The following is a 26689-nucleotide window of genomic DNA, read 5'->3' as shown; positions in this document are numbered from 1 at the left end:
TCTTGTTCTTATACTGTCAGGAATACATTAGCTATACTGTATACATATAAAAAACAAAAAACTGTTATGCTACAGAGTAGTTTGTGTGTGTGTATGCAACGTGATGAATTAGAAGCTCTGTTCAAACAAATAATGAGACATATTAAAAACACATAATACAACTAAATCGCAATGATACTGCAAATTCTGATATCAATATGATACCAAGTAAATGCAGGCCCAGTATTGCCAATACCGATACAGAGGCAAATGCGTTTGGCTTAAAGTACTCCAATAAAACAGAGGGCAAATATTTTAAGGCAAACAAAAATATTTTTGTCGACACACTTATATAACAATATTTAATACGACAATATAAGAAAATGTAACAATATCACCAAATAATACAATTATTCCCTTTTATTACATACAATTGCTTCAAGCATAATAAACAGTGCAAAATGAGAGCAAAACAAGAGCAAAAGCTACTAGATACTAACAGATGCAACAACAAAAACACACATAATTATTTTGCAGATAAGAGAAGTAGCAGACGAGAAGTTAGTATCTATCCGATACTGACACTACCCTTGGTATCATTAGCATCAATATGGGGATCGATCCGCCCACTCCAAGCAACAACTCAAAACACCTGTGGGGAATCATAATTGTACCCCATTCGGTGGAGGCAGGTGTTTATTCAGGAAAACGGTTGCATTTTTTTTTTTTTTAAAGGTGAAACAGTTTCTGATCACAGCTGAGACGGTTACGTAATCGTCTCCCAAGCGGAGGTAGAATGAAAACAAAACGTTCTTGGTTATTTCCTACTCTCATTTTTGATACTCTCACGTCGTGTGTCAAGTATGTGTGTGCGTTATGACGTTTCCGTGTGTGTTTCTTTCCTCGTCGACATTTTGCAACGCTCAAGTAGATAAACAAAGCCACGTGCTATTGGGGAAGTTTCCGAGGGGGGCGGGGCCAGCGTGCTTCCGGGAGCCTATAAGAAGCTGCGCACTGACAACAACACAAAACACTTGGAGGAGACACACTTATCAACGCTCACTTTCGCTGTGAATTACTCTGATCAAGCACAGGATGCCCTTCCTGGGACAAGATTGGAGGTCGCCGGGTCAAAGTTGGGTTAAAACCGGGGAGGGATGGAAGAAGACAGCAGTGGACGACAAGAACAACAACGTCACCGTGGAGAGGTTTGTCATCAGTTTGTGCAGCATAAATGACGTGAGAGTAGATGATGTGACATTTGGATGAAAGCAGCATGATGTATTTAAATAGCTGTCCCTATGTTCTCGTGTCCTTTCGTTGCTAATCGCTAAACTATTAGTAAGCACACAAGTGAGCGGATTACGCCTGCTGAGTCACTTTAAAACTGGACTTGGAAGAGTTTCTCTTCAACGTGAATGCAATCCAGATGTTTTGTCTTCTTTCAGACGGTCAGGTTAGGGGAAAAACATGGTGACTTGATGTTTGCCAAGATGACCGCTGTGAAATGAAATGTGGTCTCTGTGCATTTGCAGCTTCTGCAAGGCGGAGCAGGAATGTTTCAACAAGGAGAACTTGCTGCTGTCTCTCAGCTATGACATGGCTGCAAAGAAGAGGAAAAAAGACCACATGAACAACAACACCAAGATTCCATGTGAGTCACCGCCAGCTCATACAGGGGTGCACAAAGTGCGGCCCGGGAGCCATTTATTGTTCACATTGTAAAATTAAACAGGAAACAGCAATGTGAGCCGAAAGTTGGAAAGTAATGAGTTGAAAGTTGAAGTATTTACAATAATGTTTTGTCACCGATACAGTATATAACTTTTGTATGAACTTAATATCAAAATGGCCCCTGCATCCTTTTTGTTTTTTAAGTATGCAGACCTTTTTGAGGAAAAAGTTTGGACACCCCGATCTAATTAAAGTCGATTATCAGTGTCCGGTCATAGATTGGCAGGAGATGCTCAAACACAAGAAAATAACAATGTTTGTGATTCATTTCCCCTCATGTCATGAACTCTGTTTCGGGCCACTAATATAAATAAACATTGTGCTTCCTCACAGATTTCCACAGGGAAAAGTGGATTTATGTTCATAAAGGAAGCACCAAGGAGGTAACGCATAACCTTAGCTAGCGTAACATTTCTTTCTAATGTAAACACGCTGAGACGACTCCTTTTTAATAGCTTGTTAATTAAATTCTCTCAGCGCCATGGATATTGTACTTTGGGAGAGGCCTTCAACCGTTTGGATTTCTGCAGCGCCATCAAGGACACCAGGAGGTTCAATTACGTCGTCAGAGTGAGTCCTCCTCCTTTGTTAAAGCGTTGAGGGTGTGTAGGCTCTTATCAATGCTGTGCAGACAACACGGATGATACTCACCCAGCCAGTGCATGTTTGTGTATATGAGTCATAGCAGTTCATGCTAATGGCTCCCTAGCTGTCCCTGAAAATGGGATATCACAAGGAAAACTCTGGAAGTCTTCCACATGTGATCACAAGGTTTGCTTGTGCGCTGGTGGGGGGGGGTAGGAGGGGGTAAATGTGCAGTGAGATGAGACCGCTCCTCACACGCTTAATGAAACCAGACCCGGTGCTTGTCAGGTGACCCACACACAAGTTATGTGTGATACAACGCACTAGTGTGTTTTCACCGCACCCTGTTCCGGTCAGGAGGGTTCTTCTGTGAACTCAATTAACATTTGTAATAATATGCAACAATCACAATAGCTCTGACTGCTTGCGGCTTGGGAGTTTTTATCATCGATTTCTCCTTTTTTTTTTTTTTTCAGCCAGTATAACAATATGTGTACTGTGTAACATGATCATCTAGTCGGAACACGCCGTCCTGGGTCACTGCTTGTGGCTTCATTCCACTCCGGCTCACTTTCACCGATCAAGTTCATCGCTGAGGAGACAATCGGTGTGTCTTGTGTGAAGAGAGACACATGTAGGTTACTTCACGGAGGCTAAGGTGTAACTTCACGGCCATTACATAATGCCAAGCAGGCGTCCTAATACCGTCTGTGTTTGTGGAAAAATGTGAGGTGAGCGCCAAGCAATGAAGTGCCGTTTCGTGAGCCACGGGGTCTAAAAGTAGATACGGAAAGGCACATTGTTCTGCCCGGCTGCTCTACAAAGCACGGAGCAGCTTGATGAGCTGCTAAAAGACAAAGGGCATGGGATTAGGTTGTTGGAATGCTGCTGGAAAAAACGGAAAAAGGAATCGGGAGCAAGCAGAGACGCTTAAAGACACAAAGATACTTTAGATATGTTATTTGCTTATGAAGCTGTTTGGCAATGAAGGTTTATGATGCAGTTTCTGGATTTTATGATAAGATCAAAGATATTTGAAAAGGGGAACATGTTCCTTCATGACGTCTGCATGCGTTACCATGCCAGCCTGGTACACACGGCTTGTCTGCTGGCTAACTGACATATAAATAAATTCACCAACATCACACGACCGAGTCAGCTGACAGGTTATGAACATCTTGTTTTGTGAAGCCTTTTGGCTTCCTGGGCTGTCAGCCAAATGCTTCCCGGCAGCTTCTTCCCCCATCACTGAGCTTCAGCCCTTGTGGGTTGGAGGCAAATGATTTCAGACCATTGTCGTCAGGAGGGTTTGTGTTTTTTACTTCCAAACGAACCTTAAGTAACGAGGAACGTGGAACAGCGAGTCTCTCACTTGACAGCAGGAAATTTATCTTTTTTCTCTCTCTATCTGCTCAAGCTCCTGGAGCTTATCGCCAAGTCGCAGCTCCCCTCACTCAGCGGTGTGGCTCAGAAAAACTACATGAATATTCTGGAGAGAGTGGTGCAGAAAGGTGAGCTTTGTCACTGTTATTCATTCTTCTGTTATTTATTTTTCTCATGTTTACCAATTATGTTCAAACACCTGGGGGTCCTTTTTTATATATTTATATTTAAGTTTACTTGTCCGTCTCATACACTGCATCGCCAAGCCAAAAACGGCAAAACCAAGAAGTAATCAATAAAATCAGACGTGTGGGAGACAAAAGGTCAGCACAAAACATGAAAAGCAAAACAAATATATTTACAAACGCAAGAGGACCCGCTGCTCATTGAAAAGAGTGAAATGTGCTTTCACGTTAGAATCACCAAAGGTGTCCAATAAGACCAGGAAAAGTCACTACATTTGTCCAGACTTGCTTTTTTGAAAGACTCTAGAGGAGTCTGAATACTCGCTAAATGTAGTGACAGTCGCCAAGTTGGCAACACTGATTGCGTCTTATTCTCTGGCAGACCAGGTGGGTAGAAACAGCATTACGATGCCATCTACTGTACAGAGTTGTAATCACAAGCTACAGTTCCAGTATTGCGTTTTTATGAGAGAGGGGAAACTGGTAGCACCAAATCTATTTGTGGCGGTCCAAATGTATTCATGGCGGGCCACCGCAAATAATTTCATGTATGGCAAACACTACAGTCTTCAAAAAGGTATTTAAAATTTTGGTTATTCCTACGAAATCTTATTTTTCCTCTTAAAGCATCATGTCAAGTGTTCTTGATGGCCCATAATGGCATGGATGAACCTTTTGGTGGTCAACTAGGTATGCAACAAGGGACCAACTCGATATTGTCGCATTTCAAAATAAGTTCTTGTGAGTGTAATTTAATATTTTGGTGTTTATATAAACAGAAATGGCATATTTTGTTTTGGTCCTTGTCTGCTGACAACTTAAAGGGATAGTTGGGATTTTTTGACATGAAGTTGTGTGACATCCCCATCAACATTGTAGTCCAGCAACAGTGACTTACCCACCACTTGGTCTCCTAAGTCCAATTCTGGTCGGATTTCTGTGATGAACGTAGTTCCGCTTAGTTGCTGGGGACAATTAAGTAGAGTTTGGCTTCTCAAAACATATGCGTTCCAAAGAGTAATACATTTGCATAACAAAAATGCCTTTTCTCTAAAAAAATCAGACCTCACAAAACGCTCGGCGTTATATTTGTCTCCCGCTGTATCCCTGCACACTGTCGCCTGTGCATTCATGTGTGTGATGAAGACACTTGCGGTAATGCCACTCTTCTTCCGCGACGGAGCGCCGCGGACACCTTGTTTACATATGTGTTCCACAGCGGAAGAAGATGCGAGTGTGTTCGTCTCAAGTTGCTGATGCTGTAGTACACTGCTGATGGGGATGTCCTACAACTACACGTCAAAAAAATCCAAACTATCCCTTTAAGGCAGTGGAGAGAATCAGTGAGCAGCAGACAGTCACCAGATCTTTCTGCAAGCCACATAAACCAAACGCTGTCACCGCTAAACTCAACTCATCTGGAGCTTGTTGAGGTGTTATGAAACCTTCTGGCCAAACACCGCATGAGGCGAGCACTCCACATGCTGAGTTTAATCAGGAGCTTTTTTTTGATGCTGAACAAATGTTTACTTTGTTTGGCATCTCTAATTGTTCTGTGCGTGCTTCTGCTGCAGTGCTTGATGACCAGCAGAATGTTCGTCCCATCAAGGAGCTCCTGCAGACGCTGTACGTGTCGCTGTGCAGCTTGGTTCAGGACATGGGCAAGTCTGTGCTGGTGGGGAACATCAACATCTGGGTGCACCGCATGGAGAACATCCTGCAGTGGCAGCAGCAGCTAGACAACATCCAGATCAACAGGGTGAGACGAGATAAAAGAACTGTCTGTTCAGTCTAGAGTACTGCTCATAGTAAGTTCTTCAGTACAACCCCTTTTATGGTTCTTCCAGCCAACATCAACAGGCATGACACTGACGGAGCTGCCTGCCAGCCTGCAGCTGAACATCATGCAGCGTCTGTCAGACGGCAGGGATCTGGTCTGTCTGGGCCAGGTTTGTCCAGAACTGGGGGGACTCGCTGAGGACCGGCTGCTCTGGAGGAGACTCTGCCAGTACCACTTCACAGACAGACAGGCATGTGAATGATTCTTCATTCCCTAGTGCTTATCTTGTTCAGGATGGTAGGTGAGCTGGAGCCTATCCCAGCAAGGGACACTGCGCGCTAGGTGACGCAATTTGCACAAGTGGTCGTGACTCAAAATTCCGGTCTAAGCGAAGATTTTCAACCGCATGGACGACTGGTAAAGCTGAGCTTTATGAATTATGCCAGCAGAAATGTGCGACATTATCTCGTTTTTAAGCCTTATTTAACAGCACGGGTGTTGGTTTCATTTTGTTCAGCAGTAGACGTGCATGTGCCTTTTTCTAATACACGGGCGATTACGAAATACTTTCATGATGAGTCCCTGGCTGCATTTAAGTGTGCGCTGACATTTAAGACGATGTACATGTAATATCGCACTATATTGTAGTGTCAGGGGGAGTTGCCACTGGAGTAACCAGCAATGCCTTGCAGGCACTTTGTAAAAAAAAAAAAAAAAAAAGTTATGTTTGTTGTAGCACTTAGTATAGTATACCCACACAGTCCATTGTTGTTGTGTTAACTTACTTTCAATGTATGGGAAACACTACAGTGTACTGTAAAGCCATATTTGTAATTAGATCTCATTAGATTGTGCAGGTGTACTTAATATACAAAAACAAAACAAGTCAGCCTTGTCCAAGCACTGATAAAGCAGACTTGATACTGGGAAGTGGGAGGCTGCAGAGTGCGTGTGTACCGGCACAGTTCTCACCTCACACCATGCACACAAATAAGCACTTGATAAGCAAGTAAGCTACTTGCTAAAGTAGGTTACGCTGATTGTAGGGGGAAAAAAAAACCCCTCAAAGGCCTAAGTGTTTAATGGGATTGGCGAGCAAGAATCAAAAATACAAGAGTCTTAATGTGTTCTTCCTCTTTAGATCCGAAAGCGCCTGATTGTGTCAGATAAAGGCCACCTTGAGTGGAAGAAGATGTACTTCAAGTTGAGTCGATGCTATCCTCACAGAGAACAGTACAGCGACACTCTGCACTTCTGCTCACACTGCCACATCCTTTTCTGGAAGGTACAGACATGTTTTTCTTTTTAAATCTTACTCAGATGTATCAAGTATTGATCGTTTCACATGTTTGCTTCCGCAGGACACAAATCATCCCTGCACTGCCAACAACCCAGACAGCTGCACCATGGCCCTGTCCCCACAAGACTTTATCAACCTTTTTAAATTCTGATCCCTCCCCGCCCCCTGAAATCCACATAAACTGGGTGTACATAATGTACATATACATGTATAATATTTTTGTTTTCAGTTGAGATGGGACTCGACGGTGGTCAGGCAGTGGGACAATTATGCAATTGAGATTTTGGTTTGTTGCTCGTTTACTTTTTTTTTTTTAGGCTGCCATTGGTAAGTGAGTGAAAAGAGAAGGAATGTTGGAAGAATATGCTTCTAATGCAAGAACGGGGGCAGTATTCACGGAAATGTCAGTTTATTTGGGGGTTTTGAATTCCAGGTTCACATACTTGTGGAGTTTTGTTCCTCCAGTTGGAAGGATTTTGCTTTACAGCGTTTGCCTCAAAAACCCTGGTTATGGTTTATTTCAACATGGAAGTCTGAGTGGCTTTGTGGAATTATTTGTATTGGGGATAGTGTTTAAAGCACAAAAGTTGCGAACATTGTTTGGCTCTGCTCATTCTGGAGGCTTCAGTGGTGGGGGGGGGATTTAAGCAACTGGGTGTTGATGGATAATGTTTTCTATATACTTTTTTCACTTTTATAAAGATTTCATACCTTTTTTTTAATGTGTTCATTTTCTGCTGTGGCTGCTATTTCAGTAGTTTTGGATACTTCGTGTGCCTTATTGCAAAACTTGAAACTGGTACAGTTTTTTTTTTTTGTGTGTTTTTTTTTTCCCCCTAGATCTTTAACATGAACACAATCATGTGTATTATTCGTTACCAAAGTTGATTTAATTTTTTATTTTTATTTTTTTCCCCCTAAAGCCTCATGCATGACAAAGCACCATCCTGCTTGCATTTATATATTCAATATTCTGGTTAAGTAACTCAACTTGTTCAAATGTTGTATCCAGACGTTCTTTTAGCGCTGCTCAGACAGTGACGTACATGCTATGCAATGCATTTTGTTAATGTTCTGTTGGTTAAATAAAATATTTACTTTGACAACAACTTGTATGTGGTCTACATACTTGACAGACGTTTTAAGGCTGGGCTTAAAAATGATAGTATTTTGAGGAATATTATCGCAATACCCGATTTAACGTTGCTCAGAACCACATGCTACAGTAGAACATAACCACAGACCGTCTATAGTATAGCTTGTCATGCAGTTTCACCTCTTAATAAACTGAGTTGTGAGGGACAAAACTGCCATTGGCAAAACAGCACCCCCACCTGGCTGTAAAGAGGCACTTGAGCCAATACACAACAATGTATCCTGTTTGTGTTTGCCAATAGTCGTGTATTGAAACGGTCAAATGATTGTACATTATCGGATTTTTTTTAAATTATTGATGCGACAATTGTTGTAAATCTGGCAACGCTGTTTTTACTTGCGAATTCTAGCGTCCAATAAGAACAGTGCTCTCTCGTGGATAAATGGTGAATTGCAAGAGTCAGAATATTTGGTTCACATTAAACTAGTTTATTGCTCAGTGTAGAGATGCAACAGATAAAACTAAATGCAACTTATTTTTGCTTGTTGCCAGATTTCATATTACAAATGGCCTAGAGGGAGGATGTCCTTGAAATGATCATATGAAGGTTTATATTTGTGTTTTTATGCAATAAAAACACAAAAAAAATCGCTTTTGAAAGTTTTTTTTTTTTTTTTCCAAATCCAGTTTTTGATTGCATTATTCATAAAATGTTTACTATAACCTGTAAGTGTGCAAACTAAAACTAACACTTTGTTAGAACATACAGTAGCTAATATTTCTGTTTAATGGAAAATAATGAACACAAATAAACGATGGGTCTTAATTTGGCACAACTGCTATACAGCACGGTGACAATCTATACTGTATGTGTGATCCACAAGAAACACTAACAATGTAAGTTGCGCCACAAAATGAATTTATTTGTTGCAGAGGACTAAAATACCACTCAGCAGAAAATATGAACAATGTAATAACCCACTGCTGATATTGTCCCACTGTTTATTAAATATTATTCGTCTTTTCCCCCCCAATTCTCGTCAGGGAGAACAAACAGTAGCTTCTCAAATGGGGTTTAAGTCTACATTTGGAAGCATGTCTAAAGGCTGCAGTGATGACAACACACACGGACACACGCACACCCAGGCAGCGTTTTAAGGCCAACCCTGTTTTGAGAGTCCCATCGAGCCTTCCTCATGAAGTCAGTTTTGCAAAGCATGAGGTTTGAGGTACTGTCGCCTGACATGATACGTCAAGAATGAGCTGGTGTTTTGTTGCCTTGTGAGCAAACACCTCCATTTCCCATCCAGAGAACCCTAGCTACCATGCTACTTATTTCCTCTTAGTTATCATGCAAAATAAATAGAAATGTGTTCCATACAAGAACAGCACCTACTGTGTGCCTTTACCTTTCACACTGTATTTACCATCCCCATCAAGTATATTTCTCAGCTGGAGGAACAATTACATAACGTCAAACCTTTGAAGTCCATTCAAACAACACGTTCACTTTTTACTTTATTCAGTAGACAGTCCTTTTTATCGCAGAAGTATTTTGAGCATTGAGCTCGTGTCCAACTCGTCTCCACGCATGTTCTCCACGGGTAAAGGGAGGCAGTGTGGTGTGAAAGCCCACTGTGACTTCCACATGCATCCGACTGAGGTTTTGCTCATGTTAGGACGTGTCGGTCCTGCAAATGTTGCAAGTGTTAAAGTGAGGTGTGCGACACACAAACAATAGTAATATTGCACATGCTTTTCATCAAAGGAGGAAAAACATGCTGAGGTTTACCAATGTTAAGAAATGTCAGAGAGGTATGTTTTCTCTTTCAGAGTTCTCAATAATCCACTCGATAGCATCCCAACCCTACAGATCCACAAAGAGAGAGAGAGAGCAGATTAAAGGACAAAAATCATCCATAGTAAAGGCTCAACCTAAGTAAATGATAGTGAGAATAGAAAAAAGTCATTTAAATTTAGGAAGGTGCAAGGAAATGGCATGCAAATAAATTTATATTAATAATATAATATAATATTAATTGGCCGATATTGGCATAAAAATGAGATATTGGTTTATATCAGTATTGATTTTTTTCTGCAGATTATGATATCAGCGAAGCACACACAGCACACAAAGCCTGCTAGCTCAATTTGTCCTCGGTGTGGAATTGTTTCCAAGTTTCACCTTTGGATTGCAGAAGTGCAATTTGCGATGAAAATGCTGGTTATGTGAGGGGGGAGTAAGGCGTCTGCCTTTAATACTTCTAATCTAATGTGCTTCGTTCATGCGTGACGTCCTGAATGAACCCAGTTTATAATTTCACTGACTGTATTAGTTCAGCGTTTCATACTTTGCACTTTACTCGGTTCTTAAACAGATATTTGTGCCTCATAGAAATGCCCAGCTTTCCAAATGGTATTGTTGCCAGCATTATTTAATTGGATTCTTATTCGTGAATGTATTAAGACTACTGTGTCTTGATAGGAGGAGAACATGGCATTATAAGTTGACTATTGGTCATGGTTTTTTAAATGACGTTTGTTGGGACAAAATGTTGAAATCAAATATGGCACCTTTTCTTGAACTTGTATTGCATATTGCAGCATTTGTTTTATTTTGCACAAACATTGCTTATGTGTGAATGCACCCAGTGGCATCACAGTAAAAGAAGCATAATGTGTTCATTCGTTACACATGATGTCACCTGACATTAGCTTGAAGAAAGACCTGCAGCCTGTATTGGTATCGGTAATGAAGTGCAGGACAATATCGGTATATCAGATATCAGTGAGAAAGCCAATACTTAGCATTACTAATTATGGCATGTAAAAATGTTACCTTTCTTGCATTAGCGGACATTCTCCTCGCCATCATCCCCTCTAGGTAGCTGCTCAAGCTCACTCCCTTCACTGTAATGATGGCCTCCTGAGTCAGGATGGTGCTAAGGTGCATGAGAGAGGCAAAAATGTCATAAAAATGGCATCTGGTAGTGTAGCCTTCAGTGCAGCCAGCTCAGGTTTAGTTCCTACTCAGTGACTTAGTAACTCTTGCCCAAAGTCAGCTGGGATAGGCTCCAGCTACCTCCGACTTTGAACAGGATAAGCAGTATAAAAAGTGAATGGTCACCTGGATGGAAATGAAAGAACTTACACCTCAGGGTTGTCTGGGTGTGGTCTGTAAAGCAGCCTCTCATCCACTGATATCAGGTTGGTGAGAGTAATCTACAAAACAAAGCAAACATTCAATATCATTTTATTACACTGACATGGAATCATGGAGATGATACTGGACTACTTTGCTTTAATACACCCTAATAAAGCATCACACCTCAATTATCGTGGACACTCTTTTCGCTTCAGGAAACTAATAATGTCGAGAATTACCTTTAGCGTGACTGGTATGTGTGACATCATACATGCAGATTCTGTAAAGCTGAAGATTACGGTGCAGTGTTTCCCATACATTCATTTATTTGTGGCCGCCCGCCACGAATACATTTGGACTGCCGCAAATAGATTTGGCGCTACTTGTGCACACTCAGTCATAAACACATTATAATGGAACTCTTTGTGAATGTAGCTTGTTGTTCCAACTCCGTACAGTAGATGGCATCGGAACTCTGCTTTTAGCACACCTTATACCAGAGTATAAAAAGACATAGCTGCAGGAATCAGTGTTCAGACTTCAGGCTCTTCGGGATTCATTTTTTCAAAAAAGTGGCTTGACCTGACTTTTTGTCTCCCACAATCGCTATATAAATTACATGCACATACACCATGGCGAATTATGCAAATTATGTGATGACATAAGCACAACCCAACACCACAAATAGATTGCAGTCCTGTAGGAAACACTGCATATTGCCTCTATAGCACACTCCTGACCAAAATGTAAATGACCAGTTGAAAGATTGCAGGAATTTACATTTTGCACTGTTGGATTTAAAGGGGGTTCTAACGAGAGATTCAAAATGCAAGGAGAACAAATGCGAGTGAGAAAAAAAAGTATTCTGGGTAAGCAATTTATTGTAAACAACCATTACACTGAAATAGGCGGTTCATCAGCTGGTCATCAGCTTCAGACGAGGCTAATGGGAATGTTGTTTCAGGTGGTGAAGATAGCTTCATGAGGGCATCCACTGTGTGGAACTGACTACATTTTTGTAAACTTCCCTTCTCCAAATTTTGTCACTTGGATTTAGACCAGAGGAACATGCAGGATGGTCCAAAAGGGTGAGGTTATTCCTTTGGAAGAAGTGCTTTGTCAGTCAGGCATTGTGAACTGCAGCATTGTCCTGTTGAACAACCCAGTCATTAGCACACAGACAAGGGCCTTCAGTCATGAGGGATGCCCCCTGCAATATCTCCACATAGCCATCTGCCGCTTGACGCCTCTGCACAACCTGAAGCTGCATTGCTCCACTGAAGAAAAAGCACCCCAGTTCAAGATGGCGCCCCCTCCACTGTGCCGTGTGGAAAACATCTCAGGTGGGATCTCCTTGTCATGCCAGTAACGTTGGAAGCAATCAGGACCGTCACGGTCCCATTTTTCCCATCAGAGAATAAAACTTCCACCTTTCAATGTCCCATGTTTGGCGCTCTTGTGCAAATTCCATCTATCCATTTTCTATCCTGCTTTCTCGTGCACATTTCAAATGGGTAATTTTGTGGTGTTGAAGAACATGAGACCTTTGAAGATGTTTTTTGTTCTTAAGACCCTTCTCTCGCAGATGCCGTCTGATTGCACTCAGCACAAGTAAGAACCGATCGTCCTGTGTCTTGATGGACAGCCTGATCCTCTGGCTCAGGGCCAGTGAATTTTTTTTGGGTCTATCACTTGACTTTTTTTTGTCAAATAACCCTCAGGATGTTGTAAGAAGTGTTAAATACCTTTGCGTCCAACCTCAACAGCAGTGGAGCGCCGTGAGAGGCCATGTTCAAGCAACTCAACAGTTCAACTGCGTTCAAAAAGAGATCATGCCAGTAAGACATCATGACAGTGTGACATTGAAAATAACATTGAATCCACATTTTTGCCAACATTTTGGATTTAGAAGGCTGTGGACTTCAACCTATGACCAGCTAATGAACACCCTGTTTCACTTTAATGATTGTTTGCAATAAACTGCTTACTCTAAAAATGTATTGCCTCTATTTAGAAGCTCTATTTAGAGCCTCCTTATAATCAACAGTGCAAAATCAAAATTCTTGCAATCTTTAACGGGTCTTAAAATTTTGATCAGGAGTGTATATCAACATGTAAAAAAGATACTGGATTGGAAAAATAACAAAACATACCTATTATATTACAATATCCATTACATTAGTTGAATTTAGTATGATTATTCATTTGTGTTTTTGACTCGCAACAAGTCTTGGTGTACTCCATCTCTCGCCCAAAGTCATTTGCCCCAAATCCTTTTTTAAGACGATCCTGATTTTCTCAGAACAGCAATGCAGCAAAAAACCCGAAAAAGGCCAGCTGGCTACAAAAGGGACACCTCTGCAGTTGAGTAAATAAACACACTCGGCCACAATGTGATGACATTGCATAATGATGACTTAAATAGGATAGTCATTGAAACACATTCAGTATGTCAACAAGTAAGGCAAACCCCCCACAAATTGTCTGAATGGGTACTATCTGCTGTTTTTCTATGTCAAAATGAAATTATTTCTCTTTGTTGATTACCAAAGGGAAACCCCATAGTTCTACGACCTGACGGCAACGTGTGAATCATCTGTTTTGAATATCCACACCCATTAGAGAAAAGGTCAAACTAAAGATGGCTCGGTAATGACCTTACATTTGTTGAGCACAACTCCATCTTTTTCTCCTCAGGATCCACGATGGAGTACTCCTTCACATATGTCTGTGTGTGGGTGGTTCCCAGTATCTACAAAGAGCGTAACACGCGGTGAGAATCAACACATGCATACTAAGATGTACAGCTATACACGCTGAAAGCTGCATGTATTTTCCAGCACTGCCTCTGACCCTGCAGAACGGTGACGGTGTGACCACTGACCGCTCGTACGATCGCTGGCAGGCCCCACTCTGTGCTGAGGAGTCGGTGGCTGTGCAGGCGTCCTTCTGTGTCCATGTGGCGGTCCATCACGTCCACGCCCACCACATGTGGATTCATGGGGTTGGGGTACTTCCTCATGGCGGCCTTGATCACAGTCTCCCATGGGTAACTTCACACAAACCAGCATTAAGTAAGATTTAGCATTATCAACAATTGTATTATGCAGGTGTTCCAATTTTACAACATTATAAACAATGTAATAAAATGACTGACAAAACCAAAAAACACTGATATTTGAGGTGATAACCTATACTGATATACTACCCTTGTTACTATCATTTGACCAGCCTCACACGAGGCCGCTACACCTGGAGGCACAATCAGGTCCTCAAGAGTCTGGCAGCAGCCCTTGAGAGCAAGAGGGACAGCATCAACTCCTTGCCCTTGAGAGCTGCCAATTCCATCTCTGTGCCAACATTCGTTTGAGCCATGGCCCGGGATTGAAAGATGGTAGTTGATGTTGGCAAGCAACTGTTTCCCCCAGAGATTGCAACCACCACCCTCAGGCCAGACTTGGTGCTATGGTCCCCTTCACTAAAGGTGGTCTACATCACACAGTCCCATGGGAGGAATCCACCGAAGAGGCCTACGAACGATGAGCACTCTGGAGGTGTCATGGACCTATCAGTGGGCCTATCATCGAAACACCAATGAAGGAGGGTACCCACCTGACGACCCTAAACCCACCCCCTTCCTTCCTGCCCTTACTCAGGGTGGGGGGATTGGGGGAGGCTGAGCGATGACCCGGTGGGCGGGGCAGTGTTTTTTTTTTTTTATCCCAGGTCGGGACCTTACTGCCTAGCTTATCTCCCTCCACTCTCCAGGCACTACTTTACTCATGATTGGGCATGGGACACCCTGCCCAATCCCAACCCTGTAGTTGGCCGAAACACCCACTGTTTCAAAGGTACACTACTGATGATTTGTCCCAAAATTTACATCCTTCCCATTGCTGAGATAAAGTTCTCATGCCACTCTCGACATCCACGCCTCATGTGATGACCATCTATTGGCACAAAGGACATTTTCCATCAAGTCCTGTGTATTTGTGAACTTTGGATCTATCCGCCCGGCTGCACGGTGGTCTAGTGGTTGGCCACACAGTCTGGAGATCGAGAAGACTTGGGTTCGATTCTCCCTTGGGTATTTCTGTGTGGAGTTTGCATGTTCTCCCTGTGTGTGTGTGGGTTTTCTCCAGGAACTCCGGTTTCCTCCCACATTCCAAAAACATGCATGTTAGGTTAATTGGCGACTCTAAATTGTCCATAGGTATGAATGTGATTGTGAATGGTTGTTTGTCTGTATGGGCCCTGCGATTGGTTGGCGACCAGTCCAGGGTGTACCCCCCCTCTCGCCCGAAGTCAGCTAAGATAGGCTCCAGCATACCCCCGCGACCCTAATGAGGAGAAGCGGTATAGAAAATGGACGGACGGATCGATCCGTCCACTCCAATCACGAACACAGGCCGTACAGCATCACAAATAGCTATGTGTTTGATAAGAAAACCTATGTATTGACCCACCTGAACGCATGCTGAGTACTCCAAATCTTCATGTTTCCAAGGGCAGTCGTGACCTTGTGGCTCCAAAAGGATGTCCTTTAATGGAGCATTTTCCTAACTGGGTGCCTCCAGTGATCAGTGAGCTGGGCCTGGAAGCTCCACCATCATTGATATCCGGTGATCACGACGCTCTTCTCCGAGCGTCAAAAGTGGAAATACACTGCGGAAAATGTCATCTTGTTTCCTGTGCGATAGCAACAGACGGCAAGGAAAGCAACGATGCTGGAAGATGTGGTGGAGGAGTAGGAAGACAAGAACTAAAGCCGGCGTCGTCTTAACACCATCAATGTAAAGTCTGTCTAACAAAATGCGAGATTCACGCTAGAATTTTCAAAATAAAATACCACGCTTACCATCTACTATGTGTGTTTGCCTACTGAAATGAAAGTCATGATTTTACATGAAAAAGACGATCATGTTTTATTTACTACAGCCCTCAATTCGTCCACGCACTTAAAAAAAAAACAACTACTGCACAGTGCCTGCCTAGTAGCAATGGGACCGGCAAATGTGTGACATAACCAGAATAAAAGTCTAAAACAACGCTGATGATCTTCTTGATAGTTACAGTTATGTTATTACAAAGTTTCTTAATTAATCACAAATTATATTTTGAAGTCGGACTCGCTCCGTTTCTGGTCTTAGCTCAGTCTGACTTGTTGATGTCAGTGGACCACTTCTACTGAATCCGCCTTCCATTGTGCGCATGCTCAAAGCATCCTTCCACCAGCCTCACGCACCGAGGGCGGCTGCATCAAGTTACATATAAGCAGATAGAAGGAAACCGGAAATCTGGTGAGTTTCTTTTGTTTCTAAGACCACAATAGTCAGTTGAACTGCACGCGATGAACAAAAACAAATGTGGAACAATCAAACATTATAGTGTCTATCATAACAAAAAATCCTTTAAAAAAAAATTATCGGTTTTATTTTGAAATGAGGATAGGAACACATAACAGGGCCTGTGTGTGCTACCTTGATAGCGCTGTTGAGAATGCTCAAGAGGAGAATTGTTAGGAAGACCAACAGTGGAGGGAGGCTGCAGGACGACACATTCATGCCATCGTCGTCTAACTCGCCGCAGATGCTGAGCAACTGTTAAAAAAAGTCAAATCGATTAATCAGGAGGCGGAGCGCTGTATGACCTTGCTTTGAATGTCATCGTAGACGGACAAAAAAAGAAAAACACATCGACACAATCAGGTAATGAGCATCCTCATTGAGATGGCGAGATTAGAATCGCTATTATGTTAAGTGTGTTGCACAGGGTAATCCTGTAAATGTTGTAACCATTGCGATGTGAGACCACAATGGTGAAAGCCACATATCCTGTTCATAGAATTGTTCATCCGTCCGAGGGGAAGGCCCGAGTGCATCCCGCAGAAAGCAAATGTCAAAACTCTTAAGAGTCACGTTTGTAAAACTATATGAGGGTGCTGTATAAATGATTTGGGGTGCACCGTGGCAATAGTTATGACGATTGGATGGTGGATGCTGCAGCAGGCTCTGATGAGGGGGAGAGTGGGGGCTGGTGGCGGAGGCTTTGTGGGTGTCACCTTTTTTTTTGGAACATTAAATCAACCCGAGGGTTCTTCATTGGTGATGTTGCCCCCCTCCACATCACCTCGGATAATCAATCACCAATGGCAGAATGGTGGTGGTTTGTGTTATGGCCCCAAAAAAATATGTGCTGACACATGCGCTGTGCCGGCACATGCTCCCTGCCTTTGTGCGCATCCAAGCCTTAGAGCATGCATCGTGGTCGGCCTGTGGCCTGGCTCAGACTCTTATGTGGCTTTTAGTCAATCCACTATCCTAATATGTTAACAAGCAGACACAAAAGTGACTACAAGTCTCACATTGCACTATCTTCCTCAAGGGACAATACTGTAGAAATTGATACATTTTACTTGGATATACATTAGAGTAGTCAGTGCCCAACTTAGCACTGTAGCAGTATAGATTTACTGTCCACTGAAAATGACTCAACAGAAAGCTACTATAGTATAAATAGCTGGAAACACAAGCGAGTACCAATATAATTAAGCCTTGCTACTGTACAATCATGGTAGTGATAGTGTCATGGCTGCATGAGTACTGCCAGCACTGGGGAGCTGTGGTTCATTGAGGTAATCGTGACTTCCAACATGTACTGTGAAGCATTGGGAAACTGGGTTTCATGGCATAATAACATCCCCAAACACACCTCCAAGATGTAGTATATAGATGTAAGTACAGTCAAACCTGTCTATAGCGGCCACTAAAGGGAAACGGCAAAAGTGGCCGCTATAGGCAGGTGGCCGTTATAGACAGGTTGGCGGCCATTTTGAATTTGTGCATGCACATATTAACATGTCTGTGATTAGAAGCTTGTTGTGTTTGCAGATACATCTAATTATACTGTTACATGTTGACCAGTAGAGGGCACTGTGGGACTGCGGATAAAAGTTGTAAAAAACAACTAGGCTTGTTATTCTACAACACCCACAGAACAAAGCTGTGCTACTTTTTATACGGCAGAGTGTCATTACAGCTTTAGTTAATCAGGAAGTGACGGTAAGTGACGGTGCAACGTCACGTGCAGGAGAGCTAGGCTGAGTGCTAGCTGTGAGTGTTGAGAGAGTTGGGAAGTGTGTGGATGTTGGCGTGGATGTAAAGTCCTGCAGTGTTCTCCGCTGTTAATAAAGCGATTAAAGTTCATTGGCGTGCATCGTGAGTCTCTCCTTCCCCACAACAAGCGGCATTACAGTATTGACCAGTGCACATTGTCTCACACCAGGAAATAAACGGTGTCACTGTCTGCAACAAGCTCCAAAGAAGATGGTTTTTTTTATGTTGAACAACTGACATTTTGTGTGGATCTTGTGAATGATTGTGACAGAGCTACGACTCAGTAATTAATGTCTACACACGACGGCTTCATTTTGGCTGCTATATGCGCTCAGATATTGACCAAGGGATACAAAATGGGTGGCCGCTGGCCGCATTAGACAGGTGACTGCTATACACAGGGTCTATAACTCGGAAATTTTCTGCGGGGGATCTGTCAGTGGCCGCTATATGCAGGTGGCCCTTCTATACAGGTGGCTGCTAAGACAGGTTTGACTGTATGTCTGCACACCTGAACCCAGTTGACATTTTCAAGCGGAAAATGGAGGAGTCACATCCACAAGCTCTGTGATGTCATCCTGCAAGAGTGGAAGGGGATCCCGTTAACAACCTGTGCAGCTCTGGTGAAATCCATGCCCAAGAGGATTAAGGGGGTGCTAGATAACAATGGTGCTCACACTAAATATTTACACTATTGACACAATTTGGACATGCTCACACTGTGAGGTGTACTCACTTGTGTAGGCAGCTATTTAGACAAGAATAGCTGTGTGTTGAGTTATTTTTAGTGGACGTAAAACTACACTGGTAAACAAGTTCTACACAGACTACTCTTAAGTTCTGTCCAATATAGGACTGTCTTTTGAGAATATATAATAAATTGGTCACTGAAATGTGAGGGGTGTACTCACCTAGTGAGATACTGTAGTTAGAAAACAGAATTTCCATAGTAGAAGTATCTAATGATGATGATGTATCTAAGATGACGCTGTGCTCAGGAGTCAATCTAATAGCCGGATTCCTTTAAAGGTCAGTCGTCACTAAGCTGTTTCCTTCCATTCAGGTCGTCAGACATGGAGATCGTTACACACTTGATTAATGACACCATAGAATTCTACAAGTGGACCTTAACCATTGCAGGTAATGAAAAGTATTTTTTCCTTGTGTTGTAAAATAGTTGACACGCTAGATTGATACTGTTTTGAGTATGACAAAAAGCCAACGAAAAAAACCCACACTCACAGAACAAAACACCTACAGTTAATCCTTTCATGCTCACTGAACTCAGCTCTAGTGAAGAACACTGAGGTCTTGCAAAACGGGCTGAGTCCTTGCAAGGTCCTATGTGATGTCACACATGACAGCATTTCTGTCATGATTCGGCTAAGGCCGGGGTTTGGATGCAGAGGACTGAACACACAGCGTGGTAACAAAAAAATGTTTAATACAAAAAGGGCATAAGCCAAACAAGAGTGTACAAAAATATTTACTAAAAAGACTCAGGGCACGAGCCAGGAAAAATACAACAACAAAAAACACTGTTGTGGAAAATAAAGGCAGGGGAAAAACAACTAGCAGAAATCAAGGAGCTTCTGAAAAAGGTAGGAGTACTTTAACCTTAGCAACAGGTAGAAAGCACAGCTGGATTACACGCAGGAAAGACACAATGAAACCGCTAAGCTAGACCAGGTGGAAAGTCACTTGGAGAGCAGGTACAGCTGTTTGTGAGCAGGAGTAGGCAAGGAATAACTGGCACCAGCCGGCTGGCTTGCAGCAGCTAATAAAGGTCCAGGTAATTGATCACAGGTGTGTGCAATCAGATCCAACTTCTGCAGGACAGGGTGCACTAGAAAAGACAGCAGATAGGCGGCAGCAGAGCGGCAAACACACATGACAATTTCATTCTCAAAAGTGGTGCACAACTTCAGCCCCATCATCCTGAAAATTGTAGTTGAATTCCGAATTGTATTACTTGTAGTTTTTCATGTGTATTTTTAAAGAACATCTGTAGCTGCGTAGTTAAATAAACCCAAAGCTGTGTTTATGCAGGTCAGTAATGGGTAACATCTGTCCCACAGACAAACGAGTGGAGAAATGGCCCCTGATGAACAACCCCCTGCCCACATTGGCCATCAGTACATCCTACCTGCTGTTCCTTTGGCTGGGGCCCAAATACATGAAGAACAGGGAGCCCTTCCAGCTCCGTAAAACCCTCGTTGTCTACAACTTCAGTATGGTCTTCCTCAATTTCTTCATTTTCAAAGAGGTAAAAGTTTCAAATCTTCCTGTCTTTATGTGCATGGACGTCATCACCTTCGGTCCCGTGGGTTTAGATGGATCTTATTTGAGTGGATGTTGTGTCATCACCTCATTTTGCGTCTCTGACATTTCCTGTTGAAATCATCCAGCAGGGACTCATTCAAAGTATATTGTATGCTTGTTCTTTCAGCTGTTTATGGCAGCTCGGGCGGCGAGATACAGTTACATTTGTCAACCAGTGGACTACTCAGACGACCCCAATGAAGTCAGGGTGAGTGCAAGGAGGCGACTGGATTCTGTAAGATGCAACCAGCACAATGTATCTAACATGTTCAGTTAAGTCTACCTTACAGTCAGGACATCCAGGAATTATATTTGGTCCTCTCCGTGTGGAGTTTGCATGTTCTGTCTGGGTACATGGATGTTCAACCAGAACAAGTGGTTTTAACTCATGGCTAAAATTAATTCTTTTAGCAACACGATCTTTATCAGAAAGGTTCAAGAAGGAAAGGAGGGTGTCATTTTTCAATTTAAGACTCATTTATGTCATCTGTCTCCATGATGTTATTTCCACACCTTAAACCACAGACACCAAAGGTCAGCCGATCTCAGGTAATCTCAGGCATTTAAGACTAAAGTTAAAGAATGCATACCGTACTTAACATAAAGTATGCAATAAAGTCTACGGACGAGAGGTATTAGGAAACCTGGTGATTACAGCAATCCATCCGCTTATCCACACTCGGGTTGTGGGTATGCTGGAGCCTATCCCAGCTGACTTCGGGCGAGAGGAGAGGTACACCCTGGACTGGTCGCCAACTAATGGCAGACAAACAACCATTCACACTCACATTCATACCTATGAACAATTTAGAATCACCAATTAACCTAACATGCATGTTTTGGGAATGTGTGAGGAAACCCACGCACATGCAAACTCCACACAGAGATTCGAACCCTGATCTCCTGACTGTGTGGCCAACATGCTAACCACTAGGCCACCGTGCGGCCCTCATTACAGCAACAAGAAACTGAAAATGTGCACTTTGTACACGATTTTGGTGTGTCTCTGGGAGGTCACTGATGTTGAACCTGAGGGAGGGCCTGCTGGCTCCCAGTCTGAGTTCTATCCATCCATCCAATACTGTTCAGGGTCGCAGGGAGCTTGAGCCTATCCCAGCTGACTTTGGTGAAAAGGTGGACTGCACCCAGGAGTGGCCGCTAGTCAAAAAAAAAAGTTCAGGGCAAACTCGCGTGTCTAGAACTATCCATGACTGATCAAATAACGGATTAAAAAGTGCGTCTCAATAAGTTTGTTCATCCCAAATATCTGCATCATACCCCATCTTCAGGTTGCAGGAGCCTTGTGGTGGTATTTCATCTCCAAAGGCATCGAGTACCTGGACACGGTGTTCTTCATCCTGAGGAAAAAGTTCAACCAGGTCACCTTCCTGCACGTCTACCACCACTGCACCATGTTCACTCTCTGGTGGATCGGCATCAAATGGGTGGCGGGAGGACAGTGTGAGTGGCTCCTGTTACAACACACCTCAGGCTTTTTTCCTTGTGTCTCTCACCACCATATTTAATAACTCCTTGATGAAAACAAGAAAATGATCCCCGTCGTGGGCTCTGGTGACTCTGTATTGTTTTTGCTTACAATATTACAGTTTGGCATTAAGAAATAAAAAAAAGACCAAACGGACCAAACTAATACCAGATGGTGAACTTTTTTTTTCAGCATTCTTTGGTGCACACATGAACGCCGCAATCCACGTCTTAATGTACCTCTACTACGGCCTGGCTTCCTGTGGACCGAAGATCCAAAAGTACCTGTGGTGGAAGAAGTACCTGACCATCATCCAGATGGTAAATCAATCACATACGAGACTTGATCATTTTTATGTCTGCCAAGGAGTTCATGTTTTCGGTTGTGTGTGGGCGTGATAGCAAAATGAAACAAAAGTGAGGGAGACCAGTTCACAAAGGTTTGTGCAGGTGTGATGCATGGACCATTACTTTTTGGAGTAGACTGAGTAACTTGTGGATGTGCTGAGCTTGCCAGTAAGCATTGGCATTACGGATATTGATATCATCGGCGGTCTGATATTATTGGCTGATATTAGCATAAAAATGAGATTTTCTGACGATAATGATATCAGTGTGTGGGTGAGACCTCATCAGACTGCACCGTGCTCCACAGTGCAGCACGTTTCGCCTTTGTGTTGTTACCTTTTGCTCTGCTTGCTAACGAGAAACACAAAACAGCTGCACAGCGAGTCAAACAGGAAACAGAAAACCAAAATAGGAGCAGAAAAAAAACAGGAAACGATGTCAAAACTAAGGGAAACGTGCGGAATATGACACAAAGTGTTGCTTATGCGAGGTGGGAGTAAGGCTTCTTCCTTCAATATTTCTAATCAAATATCACACGTCAGTATGAATTACTCAGAGTCATACGTACTGATTGGAATGCTTTTGATAACCCGTATTGCATATTGCAGTTTTTGTCTTATTTTGCACAGTCTTTGTTTGTGAAATGCAACCAGTAAAAGAAGCACAATGTGTACACATTGTTTACATTATACAAAGAGGTATGGCTGAAGAGCTGCTGCCTATTTCAGTATCAGTTGATATCGGAGTGATGCACAGTATTGATGTGGGTAAGAAAGCCAGTCCGGAACATCTCTAATTGGCTTCTTTGTTTTTTTTGTACCACTTTTTTTCATTCATTTCGTTGGCCCATGCACCCCCTAAAAAGTTGGACACCAATTTTGTGTCTTCCTGATGCACCGATGCACGCTCAATAATTGTCAGTGTTTTTGCAGGGCACTGAAGGCATCGCTGTGCAAAGATGTCGTGCAACCTGATGTTGTATGTCTGTGTGTGTGTGTGTGTGTGTGTGTGTGTGTGTGTCTTAGATCCAATTCCACGTCACCATTGGCCACACAGCCTTGTCCCTGTATGTCAACTGCGACTTTCCCCACTGGATGCACTACTCTCTCATCTGCTACGCCATCACCTTCATCATCCTCTTCGGCAACTTCTACTACCAGACCTACCGCCGGCAGCAGCCCAGACGAGACGCCTCCTCTTCCAAAGCTAGCAAGGCAATCTCCAACGGGGCCCTCAATGGACTCAGCAAGGCCGCCAATGGCGCAGCGGCGGCGGGGAGCAAAGACGACAAACCCCAGGAAAACACCGGCAGGAGAAAGAGGAAAGGAAGAGCGAAAAGAGATTAGATGATGAATGGTGAGGCTGACCTGCTTTGATTTATTGGATTTTAGTAGAAGAGAAAGAATGGATGAGGTACAGTGTGATGTATTTATTTAAAGCCATGGTCTGAGTTGATGTAGATATGTAGACTGTATGAGACTGGCTGGTGTCAAGAGAGTGTTGTTGAGGCGTCAAGGTTGTACAGAGGCCATTCTGGTCACACAAAAAAATTAGTGTGGAATCCAGGTATTCTCTTAATTGAGGTGCCAGGTGGTGTAAATCAGCTTGGCCTGCTGAGAAATTAACACGATTTCTCCCGCGCTTGCTGGAAATAAGTAGATTTACTACAACAGGAACTCATTTAACGCAAACCAGTTTCCAGTTTCCCAACCGTTATTGAGCCAAGGCACGCATTTTACGCCACCAAACTAAGATGGTGTATAAATGGCAACAGATGGATACACAGGATAATTACATACCTTCTGCCATCTATTGGAACAGCATTTAATTGTTCTGCCTGTCACAATGCTTCGCTCGTTGGTAGTAAATATGTACATGTATATACATGTATTTACATTTTATTTACACCAACTACGTGAAATTGGATAATTTCCCCTCATGATCTTGCAGCACAGCGGTTGGGAATCACTGCCGTAAATGAGCAATCATGTCTGTTTAAACTCTAACTAGGTCATCCACATGTATAAAGCTGATCTTGTTCTTAGCCATTCATATGAGTGAGTGGTGAGTTGCTATATGATAATCCTGGAGCAACAACCACTGTTCACATGACGGATTTAAATGTATGTCATCACCATATACGTCTTTGTAATTATTCACTAAGTAGTAAAGATGAAGGAAATCAATATCAAGTGGTGAGTCGTAAGTAACAATACAAACAGTAATAATTTCTTATCCTTTTGGACTTGGGTGTGATTGTTCCATTACATATGGATGTGTTATTCACCGCAGGTTACAAAGTGATATAACAGTGTAATATATTTGATTTCTGTATGCATCCTAGGTTTTGTTTGTGTCTACTTGTGTGTAATGTGGCAAAGTGGACCTGATATGTCATTCACAAACCCTCACCCTACCCACACACTGTAAAGATGTTCGCGCCGGTCTTTTTCTCTTTAAATTATCATTATATTGTTGGTCATCACTTGTCTCATAACCTGGTGAAAATGTTGCGTGCAGATCAACAGGGTCCTGTTATTGTTAAGCATACCCAAAGCTAGCTTACAACTTGTTTTTAACCAACTTAAATCTCCTTTTTATCAAATACATTGACTGATCTATTTTCAAGATGTTATGTTTACATGCTTAGTCTTTTTGTCTTGTGCTGCCTTGAATGTAAACACATCATGAAACTAATACTGATTGAAAAAGACAACATATTCATTTATATGAAACAAACAGGGCTGGTGAACAACTGCTCTGCCTCTAGTATGAAATGTCAGGCCATGTAATTATCCAATTTTCACCAACAGCTACATTGAGTTCTTTTTATTGGTTGTTGCGGTATTTTTTTGCTGTATAAACACATCTTTTTTTTTTATTATCACTCTGAGAATGCTTGTCGTGTATTTGTGTTGTACATATTACATTGTGGTCTTTTGTACTCTGCATTTGGGAACGCTCCCGGCTTGTTGGCTTGGACATTTAAATGTCCACATTGCTTGTGTGATTTTTTTAAAATATTGTAAAATTGAACTCTCTTCAAATTAAATCTAATGCCTGTATAGAGTTTGGCTTCTTTGGCTGCCACCTCAATATATCGTATAATATACTCAATGCCAAGTCATTGGCAAAGATAAGGAACATAAGGCCCGCTACATTTCCTGATAAAGCATTACTGTGTGAACGTGGTGTTGCCACAGTGTCAGTATGAGATTATGTAGTTTTGAACACTAGGGGGCGTCATGGAGACATACCACAATTCATTATGTGCACACTGTAAATATTGTAATAATGGAATTACTTCTCAAAATTACTCAAGTACAGTCACTCAATCAATCACATAATATTTAAAAATATTTTTTATTTCATACAGATATTACTTGTGTGAATATATTTGTTTTTTTCGTAGGGCGCGGCCTCACCTAATATTCCCTGCCTGTGTTCCTGTTATAATGTACCATCTAAGTATGCAACCTAACAATTTGAGGTGTTTCAAACAACTCTATTAAAAGGTACAACTGCAATCCATGAAAAGTAGAACCTCTAAAATATTAATTTTGAAAGGATGGCGGCCAATCCCTGAGGAAATCCCCACCCACTTTAACAAAGGTTTCCATGGTAACCGTACACAGCAGCTGCTGGACCCCACCCATCCCCTCCCTTCCAAACTCCTCCCATGACCACCCTCTCAGCCCCTTCCCTCTCAACGTCTCCTTGAAGCAGCTGAGGTCTGTGTGTGTGTGTGTGTGTGTGTGTGTGGGGGGGGGGTCACTGTGATTGTGTAATTGGTGAGCATGTGTGTTTCAAGATCTCCCCGGCAAATTTCACGAGTGGGAGGTATCCTTCAGCAGTGTTACAAAATTGGATTGTAAGTTATTGTTGTGCTTCAAATAGTGCTTTGTAACAGAAAAGGCCCTTTCCGAATTATTATGTTACAAACACATTTGACCTTTGTGTTCAACCCATCAAGTGAACACTGGAAGAACACAACACTAAAATGAATGCTTGTCCTTCACGAAAAAGTGTTTTATGTGCCAAGGCTAAATAATTGATGCAGTTTGTATTGTGAAGCTACAGCCAGTAGCCCAAGGGTGTGACATAGGGCAAGTTGATATGCTTGAGGCTGGTATCCAAGAAAAAAATCATGCAAAATAATTTGCAGAAAGCAGTGTGAGGCTATGTACTGTATGTACACTGCCATCTACATTGAATATTGCATCCTTTATGTG

The 26689-nt window shown here is 42.4% G+C and overlaps 3 protein-coding genes across 3 annotated transcripts; 2 read left to right on the top strand and 1 right to left on the bottom strand.

Moving 5' to 3' along the window:
- The first annotated feature begins 845 nt into the window (after positions 1-845).
- fbxo32 (F-box protein 32) lies at positions 846-8642 on the top strand. Its single transcript, XM_054783024.1, has 9 exons — positions 846-1187; positions 1515-1633; positions 2047-2096; positions 2191-2283; positions 3716-3809; positions 5441-5625; positions 5714-5896; positions 6788-6931; positions 7008-8642. Exons 1-9 carry the CDS (start codon positions 1075-1077, stop codon positions 7095-7097), a joined length of 1071 nt encoding a protein of 356 aa, XP_054638999.1. The 5' UTR covers positions 846-1074; the 3' UTR covers positions 7098-8642.
- Positions 8643-8898: 256 nt separating this feature from the next.
- On the bottom strand, positions 8899-16144 carry prelid3a (PRELI domain containing 3A). Its single transcript, XM_054781265.1, has 7 exons — positions 15654-16144; positions 14072-14240; positions 13850-13939; positions 11194-11264; positions 10882-10984; positions 9835-9909; positions 8899-9733 (listed from the first exon to the last, which is right to left on the bottom strand). Exons 1-6 carry the CDS (start codon positions 15683-15685, stop codon positions 9850-9852), a joined length of 525 nt encoding a protein of 174 aa, XP_054637240.1. The 5' UTR covers positions 15686-16144; the 3' UTR covers positions 8899-9733; positions 9835-9849.
- Positions 16145-16647: 503 nt separating this feature from the next.
- Positions 16648-25942, top strand: LOC129184852 (elongation of very long chain fatty acids protein 4-like). The gene is made up of 7 exons (XM_054781264.1): positions 16648-16895; positions 19366-19442; positions 20381-20568; positions 20752-20832; positions 21914-22085; positions 22303-22430; positions 23483-25942. Exons 2-7 carry the CDS (start codon positions 19376-19378, stop codon positions 23801-23803), a joined length of 957 nt encoding a protein of 318 aa, XP_054637239.1. The 5' UTR covers positions 16648-16895; positions 19366-19375; the 3' UTR covers positions 23804-25942.
- Positions 25943-26689: the final 747 nt, after the last annotated feature.

This window comes from Dunckerocampus dactyliophorus, chromosome 7 (genome assembly GCF_027744805.1).
Source record: "Dunckerocampus dactyliophorus isolate RoL2022-P2 chromosome 7, RoL_Ddac_1.1, whole genome shotgun sequence".
Classification (NCBI taxonomy): Eukaryota; Metazoa; Chordata; class Actinopteri; order Syngnathiformes; family Syngnathidae; genus Dunckerocampus; species Dunckerocampus dactyliophorus.
Note: the sequence above shows the minus strand (reverse complement) of the source record. Positions and strands in the feature narration are given on the sequence as shown.